General features: G+C 35.7%; 3 protein-coding genes and 1 long non-coding RNA gene across 4 annotated transcripts in view; all 4 read right to left on the minus strand.

Annotated features, from left to right (window-relative positions):
* Window positions 1–2214, minus strand: part of LOC117623874 (protein ROOT HAIR DEFECTIVE 3 homolog 2-like) — a 16017-nt gene extending 13803 nt beyond the window's left edge. The window contains exons 1-4 of the mRNA XM_034354883.1: window positions 2018–2214; window positions 1838–1934; window positions 1576–1746; window positions 1389–1493 (exon numbers count right to left, since the gene is read on the minus strand). Coding sequence (XP_034210774.1) covers window positions 1389–1493; window positions 1576–1746; window positions 1838–1934; window positions 2018–2109 — 465 coding nt within the window. The 5' untranslated portion in view covers window positions 2110–2214. The remainder of the gene's footprint in view (window positions 1–1388; window positions 1494–1575; window positions 1747–1837; window positions 1935–2017) is intronic.
* Window positions 2215–2252: 38 nt separating this feature from the next.
* Window positions 2253–2723, minus strand: LOC117623878. Its single transcript, XR_004585244.1, has 3 exons — window positions 2597–2723; window positions 2401–2525; window positions 2253–2280 (listed from the first exon to the last, which is right to left on the minus strand). It is a non-coding gene; the product is annotated as an uncharacterized LOC117623878 (long non-coding RNA).
* Window positions 2724–3250: 527 nt separating this feature from the next.
* Window positions 3251–9940, minus strand: LOC117625179 (protein ROOT HAIR DEFECTIVE 3 homolog 2-like). Its single transcript, XM_034356785.1, has 18 exons — window positions 9905–9940; window positions 9755–9820; window positions 9578–9652; window positions 9435–9497; window positions 9270–9323; window positions 8927–9085; window positions 8776–8844; window positions 8597–8688; window positions 6920–6998; window positions 6239–6404; window positions 6043–6167; window positions 5660–5922; window positions 5480–5576; window positions 5218–5388; window positions 5031–5135; window positions 4210–4278; window positions 4023–4114; window positions 3251–3359 (listed from the first exon to the last, which is right to left on the minus strand). The coding sequence occupies exons 2-18, from the start codon at window positions 9812–9814 to the stop codon at window positions 3251–3253; spliced, it is 1848 nt and encodes a 615-aa protein (XP_034212676.1). The 5' UTR covers window positions 9815–9820; window positions 9905–9940.
* A 1353-nt stretch (window positions 9941–11293) lies between these two features.
* Window positions 11294–11822, minus strand: LOC117625180 (protein ROOT HAIR DEFECTIVE 3-like). The gene is made up of 3 exons (XM_034356786.1): window positions 11675–11822; window positions 11523–11590; window positions 11294–11375 (listed from the first exon to the last, which is right to left on the minus strand). Exons 1-3 carry the CDS (start codon window positions 11798–11800, stop codon window positions 11294–11296), a joined length of 276 nt encoding a protein of 91 aa, XP_034212677.1. The 5' UTR covers window positions 11801–11822.
* Between the last annotated feature and the right edge of the window lie 129 nt (window positions 11823–11951).

The following is an 11951-nucleotide window of genomic DNA, read 5'->3' on the forward strand; positions in this document are numbered from 1 at the left end:
TATGACTATATGGTAATAGTAGATGTATGGGCTCTAATAGCATACATTTTGGAAACATAAAATTGACATACCCTATGCTTAACTGGTATTTGGTTTTCCAAATCTCCTTTTTTTACAATGAAACAAATGATGAACAATACTTCATAAGTTTTTTTTCTTAAAGAGCAAGATTAAACAAAACAAAATTGGTGCAAAGTACAATGCTTGCTAAAGGGAAAAAGAAAGGAAACATAGTTTCTCCTCTTCTACTTAGATGTTCCACCAAATCCCCCTCCCTTCATAATTTCATTTATATGAAAATCATGAACATAGATAGTTACAACCACTCCCTGTTCATTTTTAGAATTTTGAACTCACATATTTAAACCAGAGTGTAACTTACTTAGAAAGATAGGTGCTTAAAATGGAGCTGAGCCTTTTACCAAAACCTTGTACGGGGCCAATTTGGACAGCTTCTTCCAGTGCCAACCAATCCTAAATCATGTTCATCCAAGGAATAAGGAATGAGCAATGAAACCTTCTCGGTCATATTAAGCATAAGCATCTAAAAAATGGAGATAAATGAGTACCTCATCGAGGATCAATTGACTGAATTTCTGGTTGGCTATCTCTTCACACCGAGCAGTAGCAGCCATAACCTAGTTAAATCAGTAACAGAATTACTTATGTATATGTTCTATGCGTATGAGAAGCAAAGTTTGAAAACGCTAAGGCCTAAGCAGAGGCGTTTTACCTCTCGTGAGAAACATAGGATGTAAGCCTTTTATGCTTTTCAAGGCGTACTAAAAATATGTGAAAAATACATATTCTAGTGAAAAATATCAAGAAAAAAAATATATAGTTAAAAAATAATCAATTTTCATTTAGAAGGAAAAACACCAGACAAGACTTAGCTCATTTGTTAATATTAAGGACTTATGTGGGAATGCATCTAGAAAGGCTAAAAGCGATTCTGACAGTGGTGGGCAAAAATTTTGGAAGTTCTTTAAGTGCTTTTCCAAGAAGCACTTGGATTTTTTTTTTTTTTTAAAGCGCTTATGAGCATAGAGAAGCAGTTCCAAATGAGCCGTAAGTGTTTCCATATGTTCCATAACCTCATATATAAACGAAGTTTCTTTTATTTTCACTACCAACCAAATCCAATCTACATCAATAAGAACTCCATCCCAAATGTCATACACAGTGCAACCAACCTATTCCCAAGTTTACACTACTAGTTGCCGTTGCATTTGCAAGAAAATACACCAATATTTCATATCTCCAAAATTTATATCCATGCCAGAGTTTTAGGAAAAACAAAATCCATTTATTCTTGAAGGAGCACTGCTTAAATGAAAATGAAAACATACTGAAGTTAAGCGTAAGGTAAGAGAAGTTATAAAACGTACATGTGCTGAAATAGCTTGAGTGACACTATTCTCAGTCTCCGCTATGAACTGTCTCCACAAGGACTGGCACTGCACTGGTGTAATTAAGGTATTCTTTGAAGAAACCTAGTTCAAATTAACCTTTAATAAGGAACCAGTTTGATCAGATAAAAAGTTTACAGATAACGCAAAACACATTAAATGGTACCTCTTCCCAATTGCTTGAGGCGAGAGGGTCTACAGAGGCTCCGATTTCCCTATCTTGTGAAGATGAAACAGTAACAGCTCCTTCCATTAGAGAGGAAAAGAGAACTTTTTCAATATGATCTGGCTTCTCATCCAAGCGGATGGCAGCCATGACGGACAAAAGCTTCATAGACTGCAAGAAAGATAGAATCAAATAAACTAAAGTAAAACGTTAACACAAACGGACAGATAACTATTCTTCCATAAAAGTTCCCAATGATTACCGCAGAGCGAGCATCCTTGGTAATACTTGTAATGTCTTCTTTACCAGTCCAAACCCGAAGCGTTGAATCGCTGTCATAATTGAAGACTGTGGAAAACCTGAGACATTTTAACAGAAATGATAAGCAATCAAAATGACAATGAAAAAAGAAGCGAAAATATATTGACAACAAGTCCTTTACCGATCCTTCATGTGGATCATAATTTTCGTTGCCTCTTCCCTTGCTTTTTTCTCCACCACATTCCTTGAGTAATCCCTTAAATGTTGCAACATTTCGGCAATTGTTGCTTCGTCCAACTCAAAATCGGCAACTACAGTTGAAAACTCTGATATAGCAACTACAGTTTCACGATTAAGAAGTTTTCTTATTGAAGCCCAAGTGTCTTTTCCACCAGTTTCAAGTAGAGTCTTTATTGGTCCAGTTAAAGATGCAGACAGTTGTTGCTGAAAATTTAAAAGTTATTTTCGTTGAGAAATTTGAGCGACAACAAATTATCGACTTGACTTTAAAAGTATTCTCAGTCATATAATAACCAAGATTTTAATAGATTATCGTAACATTACCTCATAGTTGACATTCAATTCTGACAACTTTGCACTACAAACGGATGATGCATGTGCATCTATATCACGTTGAAGTTTTTCGCGAACTCTTGAAGCATCCCAATTAGCTTGTATTACGGAAGCATCTGAAAGGAGAAACATGTTAAGTAGTACAAATAAACAAAGGTTCTGTTTGGTGGACAAGCGAGTTAATTACCTGCACATCCTTTGTCAAACTCAAGCATGGAAGAGTGAGTACAGATACGAGCATATGTAGCAAATCCTCTTCCTTTGTTTAATGATTGCTCCAGCCTCACTTTAAAAGCTTCAAGCGCTTTGGAACGTACATGTCCCAACATGGTCGTGTATGCACGGTAAACAAACTGGAAAATTAAGAGCAAAGCGAGATTAGAAGTATGATAATTTGCATCAGTACGTGGCGCTGCTATGAATCCTCAAATCAAGCTCACCGAATCCAACCCACTGTTTAATCAGTTGGGTCTAAAGACAAAATGAACTATAAAGATCAGGCAATGCTACTTTCGATTATTGCATAACAAGCAAGCTCCACTTGTCAATTCAGTTTCTCATAGTGATCTTTGTCTCTTTCAGGTTTTGGTAACTAATTACATGGAGTCGTGCTTCGGGAATGATGTTTTGGTGCACATTATAGAACTTTTTGATAGGGGGCCTGAGGGAGAAAGTTCAGGCTTAATTATCATGCCCTTCATTTTGAGATTAGGGACACGAGTAATGTGGTATTGAAAATAATTTGGAGGCTCCTAAAACTTAAAAACCACTACTAGTCTCGACCTCCTTATTTCCAAACATTGTCTAACCAACTGAAAACCTAACCAAAATCTCTGTTAAATTAGAGAGACGAAGAGAGTAGCCATACATCCAACGCTTTTGACTCCAACAGTTGTCGTTTTGAGTTCCTTGCACCTTCGTCAAAGTAGATGGTGGCCTCTGTGTCATATCTATGATGCACAAGCAGGATCAAGACATACAAATAAAGTCATAACTGGAAACAATACAAGCCCATAAACACACTAACAATAAAAACTTCAATAATGCATAGAAAGCACACACACAAATAAGCAGACACATACACATTTAAGAATCTGTTCACAAGGAAACACTACGTACTTGCTCGTTTTAGTGGTTAGGCAAAAAACAATGCACATAGCACGTAGCATGCGAAAGAGTGAATTGAACCTATTTGAATAAGTGGTCAATCCAACAGACAATGTAAAACCACTATGACTATATGGTAATAGTAGATGTATGGGCTCTAATAGCATACATTTTGGAAACATAAAATTGACATACCCTATGCTTAACTGGTATTTGGTTTTCCAAATCTCCTTTTTTTACAATGAAACAAATGATGAACAATACTTCATAAGTTTTTTTTCTTAAAGAGCAAGATTAAACAAAACAAAATTGGTGCAAAGTACAATGCTTGCTAAAGGGAAAAAGAAAGGAAACATAGTTTTTCCTCTTCTACTTAGATGTTCCACCAAATCCCCCTCCCTTCATAATTTCATTTATATGAAAATCATGAACATAGATAGTTACAACCACTCCCTGTTCATTTTTAGAATTTTGAACTCACATATTTAAACCAGAGTGTAACTTACTTAGAAAGATAGGTGCTTAAAATGGAGCTGAGCCTTTTACCAAAACCTTGTACGGGGCCAATTTGGACAGCTTCTTCCAGTGCCAACCAATCCTAAATCATGTTCATCCAAGGAATAAGGAATGAGCAATGAAACCTTCTCGGTCATATTAAGCATAAGCATCTAAAAAATGGAGATAAATGAGTACCTCATCGAGGATCAATTGACTGAATTTCTGGTTGGCTATCTCTTCACACCGAGCAGTAGCAGCCATAACCTAGTTAAATCGGTAACAGAATTACTTATGTATATGTTCTATGCGTATGAGAAGCAAAGTTTGAAAACGCTAAGGCCTAAGCAGAGGCGTTTTACCTCTCGTGAGAAACATAGGATGTAAGCCTTTTATGCCTTTCAAGGCGTACTAAAAATATGTGAAAAATACATATTCTAGTGAAAAATACCATGAAAAAAAAATATATAGTTAAAAAATAATCAATTTTCATTTAGAAGGAAAAACACCAGACAAGACTTAGCTCATTTGTCAATATTAAGGACTTATGTGGGAATGCATCTAGAAAGGCTAAAAGCGCTTCTGACAGTGGTTGGCAAAAATTTTGGAAGTTCTTTAAGTGCTTTTCCAAGAAGCACTTGGATATTTTTTTTTTTTTTAAAGCGCTTATGAGCATAGAGAAGCAGTTCCAAATGAGCCGTAAGTGTTTCCATATGTTCCATAACCTCATATATAAACGAAGTTTCTTTTATTTTCACTACCAACCAAATCCAATCTACATCAATAAGAACTCCATCCCAAATGTCATACACAATGCAAACAACCTATTCCCAAGTTTACACTACTAGTTGCCGTTGCATTTGCAAGAAAATACACCAATATTTCATATCTCCAAAATTTATATCCATGCAAGAGTTTTAGGAAAAACAAAATCCATTTATTCTTGAAGGAGCACTGCTTAAATGAAAATGAAAACATACTGAAGTTAAGCGTAAGGTAAGAGAAGTTATAAAACGTACATGTGCTGAAATAGCTTGAGTGACACTATTCTCAGTCTCCGCTATGAACTGTCTCCACAAGGACTGGCACTGCACTGGTGTAATTAAGGTATTCTTTGAAGAAACCTAGTTCAAATTAACCTTTAATAAGGAACCAGTTTGATCAGATAAAAAGTTTACAGATAACGCAAAACACATTAAATGGTACCTCTTCCCAATTGCTTGAGGCGAGAGGGTCTACAGAGGCTCCGATTTCCCTATCTTGTGAAGATGAAACAGTACCAGCTCCTTCCATTAGAGAGGAAAAGAGAACTTTTTCAATATGATCTGGCTTCTCATCCAAGCGGATGGCAGCCATGACGGACAAAAGCTTCATAGACTGCAAGAAAGATAGAATCAAATAAACTAAAGTAAAACGTTAACACAAACGGACAGATAACTATTCTTCCATAAAAGTTCCCAATGATTACCGCAGAGCGAGCATCCTTGGTAATACTTGTAATGTCTTCTTTACCAGTCCAAACCCGAAGCGTTGAATCGCTGTCATAATTGAAGACTGTGGAAAACCTGAGACATTTTAACAGAAATGATAAGCAATCAAAATGACAACGAAAAAAGAAGCGAAAATATATTGACAACAAGTCCTTTACCGATCCTTCATGTGGATCATAATTTTCGTTGCCTCTTCCCTTGCTTTTTTCTCCACCACATTCCTTGAGTAATCCCTTAAATGTTGCAACATTTCGGCAATTGTTGCTTCGTCCAACTCAAAATCGGCAACTACAGTTGAAAACTCTGATATAGCAACTACAGTTTCACGATTAAGAAGTTTTCTTATTGAAGCCCAAGTGTCTTTTCCACCAGTTTCAAGTAGAGTCTTTACTGGTCCAGTTAAAGATGCAGACAGTTGTTGCTGAAAATTTAAAAGTTATTTTCGTTGAGAAATTTGAGCGACAACAAATTATCGACTTGACTTTAAAAGTATTCTCAGTCATATAATAACCAAGATTTTAATAGATTATCGTAACATTACCTCATAGTTGACATTCAATTCTGACAACTTTGCACTACAAACGGATGATGCATGTGCATCTATATCACGTTGAAGTTTTTCGCGAACTCTTGAAGCATCCCAATTAGCTTGTATTACGGAAGCATCTGAAAGGAGAAACATGTTAAGTAGTACAAATAAACAAAGGTTCTGTTTGGTGGACAAGCGTGTTAATTACCTGCACATCCTTTGTCAAACTCAAGCATGGAAGAGTGAGTACAGATACGAGCATATGTAGCAAATCCTCTTCCTTTGTTTAATGATTGCTCCAGCCTCACTTTAAAAGCTTCAAGCGCTTTGGAACGTACATGTCCCAACATGGTCGTGTATGCACGGTAAACAAACTGGAAAATTAAGAGCAAAGCGAGATTAGAAGTATGATAATTTGCATCAGTACGTGGCGCTGCTATGAATCCTCAAATCAAGCTCACCGAATCCAACCCACTGTTTAATCAGTTGGGTCTAAAGACAAAATGAACTATAAAGATCAGGCAATGCTACTTTCGATTATTGCATAACAAGCAAGCTCCACTTGTCAATTCAGTTTCTCAGAGTGATCTTTGTCTCTTTCAGGTTTTGGTAACTAATTACATGGAGTCGTGCTTCGGGAATGATGTTTTGGTGCACATTATAGAACTTTTTGATAGGGGGCCTGAGGGAGAAAGTTCAGGCTTAATTATCATGCCCTTCATTTTGAGATTAGGGACACGAGTAATGTGGTATTGAAAATAATTTGGAGGCTTCTAAAACTTAAAAACCACTACTAGTCTCGACCTCCTTATTTCCAAGGATTGTCTAACCAACTGAAAACCTAACTAAAATCTCTGTTAAATTAGAGAGACGAAGAGAGTAGCCATACATCCAACATTTTTGACTCCAAAAGTTGTCGTTTTGAGTTCCTTGCACCTCCGTCAAAGTAGATGGCCTCTATGTCATATCTATGATGCACAAGCAAGATCAAGACATACAAAATAAGGTCAGAACTAGAAAGCACAAAAGCCCATACAACATTAACAATAAAACTTCCAATGCATAGAAAACGCACACTCAAATAATAGCAGACACATACACGTTTAATAATCTGTCACCTCGGCAACGCTGCTTGGTGCTTGCTAGGTAACATATGAAAAATGCATTCAAACCTATTTGAATATGTGGTCAATCCAATTGACAATGTAAAACTACTATAACTATAAGGTAATAGTAGATATATGGGCTCTAATAGGATCTGATATTGATATTTCAGAAGTATAAAACAGAAATACACTAATTCAACATTTCGACTATTATATACAGTACAATGATTTCATTTTAACTTACTACCCAAAACTACAGACAAAAAGCATGACCCAAAAAAAAAAAAATTCAGATAAAAGGATTATTTGAAAGCAGTTTATATGGATAATAAATGATTTTGTTCCTACTTTGGCAAGGAAGAGTGTCGATCGGGCCATAAGTATTAATCCCTAGTCCCCGTGTTTAGTATGGTTCCTGAGAACTTTGAGTGGATAAAGTTTTATTTTTTGACATAATTATTTCCACCTGGAGGAATACAAAAAAAGGAACCCTTACATAGGGAGTATTTTTTCTCACCACTTTAACGCAAGGTGTATAATCACCACCCTTCTCAACACTTGACACGTGTCTATAAGCATAACCATGATTACATAAATCAAAGTAAAAGTCAACCATTGTTATACTTAAGGACACATATCAAGTATTAAGAAGGGTGCTTAGTATATACCTTGGGTTAAAGTGGTGAGCAAAAATATTTCCTCTTACATAAGGATATATGTTTGGTTAATTAGAACAAACAAGAAAGAAAAAAACCTTTTGGCGACCAACACATTTCATCGCCAGGCTGTCACTGAAGACTCATGGCCGAAAGTAACAGGCGAGGAAAATTGATTTTCGTCGCAAACACCTTTAAGCGACCAAATCCTTTCGACGCCCTTCAAAAAGATTTTGTCACCAATCTGTTGGTTGAATTCTTAACCCATGCCTAAATCTGACAAAATTTTTGGCACGAAATCACAGAAGTTCCTCGCTAATAACCCTATTGGGTGACCAAAGTTGTGTTGGTGGCCAAACATTTGGTAGCAAAAACAAGTTTTTTCTTGTAGTAGGCACAACGATATAAAAAGTGTGGAATGACTACTTTAGAGAGAGAGAGAGAGAGAGAGAGAGAGAGAGAGAGAGAGAAACAATCAGATCACCTGAAACTACTACAACTAGAGGGGGAAAAAAGAATTTTAAAGCATATTATTAGTGTACGCACTTCCTCACATCTTATGCCACCAATTTACAATGAAACAAATGAAGAGCAATATATTTCATAAGTTAAAAACAAAAGTGGTGTAGAGTACATAAATTCCGTCTAAAGAGAAAATAAAGGATACATAGCGTGTTTCTTCTCCTACTTAGATGTTCTAACAAATCCCTCTCCTTTCATCATTTAATTATAAGAATATCACAAACACAGACAGTTCACCTTTGGAATTTTAAATTAACATATTTAAACAAGGGTGAAACTTACTTAGAAAGATAGGTGCCTAGAATGGAGCTGAGCCTTTTACCAAAACCTTGTACAGGACCAGTTTGGACAGCTTCTTCCAATGCCAACCAACCCTAATTCATGTTCATCCAAGAAATGACCAATAAAACCTTCCTGATATTATACAAGCATCTCAAAAATGGAGATAAATGAGTACATACCTTATCATATATCAATTGATTGAATATCTGGTTTGCAATCTCTTCACACCGAACAGTGGCAACCATAACCTAATTAAATCATCAACAGTATATGTTAAGTGAAGACCACAAATTATTTTCTAACGGAAAGAAAAGAAACTAAGAAATTAACCTTGTGAGCGGGAAGATCCAGGTCCTTGTTCTCTTTGATTACTTTCCAAATCTGTTGTGCACTAAAGGAAAATCCTGAGGCAGGGACAAGACCCCTTCTATCACCAGCAAACCCACCTGGAGAAATAGAATGGGACAACCGCAGCCTCAGTTGAGCAACCTGCAGGATACGGGACATAACCCGTAAGTATCATAGTAAACTTTTACAATGAATGGATTTACTTAGGAAATATAAGAACTGTGTTTTCTCTGATAGGAAGGACGTCTATACAACCCTGCAGTGGATGCTACCACACGCGTGAATGAATAAACATATACAACCCTTCTGATAGTAGAGAGGTTACCTCCTCCTTAAACTTCTCCTTCTCTTCATAACTAGACATAACAACTACTTCTTCCTTCACGTCAAAGAATGTTGTTATCAATGTCAATAAGAACACAAGCTCTAATGAAGACATTAAAAAGAACACAAGCTGTCAGAGAGTAGAGAAGGATATAAGAGATCTCACACTAAAGAAATCACTGAAGCGGGTACTTTTATGGGCTTGGAGCTTCAGAACTCCATTCCATATCTGCAGAATTAACAATATATGAGATATACGAAGAGAACAACTAAGGTATAAAAACAACATAGTGCTGAAGACAAAATTACCTCCTCTAGCGCTTTACCGAATAATACATTCAGTATAGATTTCCTCGAACCAGGGTGCCAATGTTGAAACGGGGTCTAAAGTACAAACACCCACAAACAAGGAAAATTTAATATGGAATAAGAAAATTATAGAGGACAACATAATCCGTTAATAAGCTCAAAAAGTATGCCCCAGACCTTTGAATTATCGTGTATTACAAACAGTAACGTCGTTTTACGGGGGATGCCAAAGCTCATCACAACCTGTATAAATTCGAAACCAGAATTTCAATAACCGACATTCAATGCTGGATAGACAGTAGAGATATAGACATGGTTCTAGAGTACCTGAAAAAATGTTTCAAGAAAAGGTTTGTCTTGCCCGTCAAGAGACCTATATATACATATATAATCCAAATCTCCAATTAATATCTTAAATTAATTTCAAAATACATGTATACGTGTAATATCATATTGACTTGATTTCCTGATAAAAAGTCATGTTTCAAGTAAAGGTTTGTCTTTTTCCTTTCTCCTTTTCTCTCTCACCACGCTGTTCTCTTTCTTTCTCTTCTTCGAGAGCCAAAAATCCAGAACCAATTGCTCCAGATCGAAAACCCAATCCAAGAAAATATTGAGCACAACTCTCTCCTTCTAAACCCATAAAATTCCTAAACCTTTTTCTATCTCCACCCTCTCTCTCTTTAGCCTCTGTTTTTTTTAACAGTGAAAGTTGGTAATTGCTCAAGGAAAAAACAATCGGAAAATGAAAAGATTAAAACTGGGTTTTGCTTAATCAGAATTTTTTTTTTTCATTATTTTTCTTCTCAACCAAACATAGATCTTTTTTTATTCGTTTTTTTTCTTGAACCAGGGGCAAAAACTCCAACACAACCATATAACTTATTATTTATGAAAAAACAAATCGAGCGCCAACAGTTACCAAAAGGGGTGGATTCCCTGTTTTATTATTTGTTGGCAGAAGAATCAATTTCTAGAAGATGGAATCTGAGAAAGAAGATGGGATCGATGCTGGATTTTTGTTCTTGTGGTGGATAGCCTAGTTAGTAAAATACGGAATGAGAAAAGTAAGAATAACATACACACGTGTTTTATTCGGTAAAATTTTCGCAAGATACAACTGTAAAGTTCGTCCACTATATAATATTTTAATATAATTTATTTAAAGCTTTTAATATATATTATTTGTATTCAATAATATGTGAAAAATATGGGTATTATACATGAATTTTGTCTGTATTATTCAAAATTTTGTAAAAACAAGTGTATTAAAGTGAAAAATATGTATATACATGTATTGTACATTTGCTTTTAAAATAAATGTGTATTTTACCGAGTCATTAAGACATGTACGGGAAACAGGAGTATTATGAAAATATATATACGGAAGTGATACAAGTATTAAAAGAGAAGCGAAATGAAAGGGCAGAAGTAGGTGAGAAAATCCATGCATTAATTGTGTGAGAGGGTAAAATGGGAAAATAATTATTTTTGTTGATTTTATATGTTCTTGAAATTCTATCCCCACGTGGCATGCAACAAAGGGAGCTAGTTATAGTCTCATGAAGCATACCTCTAACATAGTTACACTTTCAATTATGAGTATATTTTCGATTGCATTTAATATGTATTTTATGTTAAAGCTTATTGAAAATTAGTTAGTAGAGCTATGAACAAGCATGCATATGATATGATTGATATGATTTAATGTATATTTTAGCTAGCCCACCATTTTAACAATTCCTGCCACGGCAGCCTCTTTTCAAGCATTCTGTCTGCATAAACTGAATAGCCTTTGCTGTATTCATGAAAGGCAAAGTCCTAATTAAACACTCAATAAGCAATAATGATATCAAAAGCTTCTTTCCAAGGATTATAGATGTTGAAAACCAATTTCAAACCAACTTTGTCTTGCTAAAACAAACTACGCAAGTAGTAAGCTTACATATTTATCAGCACAATGTCTGAAACTGCCAGAGCAAATAGGGTGCTTTGCTTCTTGAATGTACCATCCTGGAAGATAATATAATTGCAGGAAGCACAAAGAGCGATTAAATCTGATTTTTAAAAATGGGGTTTTAATGAAAAGCTGATTACCTGGCCTCTCTCCCTGCCATCAGTACCCTCCAAATCCATGGCAATCGTGCAAGGCTCAATCCCAACACACTTGGCTATCCATATACCCTTCGTAGTTTGGCTCCTGAAGTAAATAGAGACACACATATATAGCCCCTATTCTAAAAACAAAAAAGGCAAATTGAGTATATGATCAACTGAAAAGCTCAGAAACTAACCTTCTACTGTTTTTAAATTGAGTAGTGAACAGATGGTTCTGTAAAGCGCTCTTCCCTGTGATTTCATAGGCAATTAATTG

This window comes from Prunus dulcis, chromosome 4, assembly GCF_902201215.1.
Source record: "Prunus dulcis chromosome 4, ALMONDv2, whole genome shotgun sequence".
In the NCBI taxonomy this organism is placed as follows: domain Eukaryota; kingdom Viridiplantae; phylum Streptophyta; class Magnoliopsida; order Rosales; family Rosaceae; genus Prunus; species Prunus dulcis.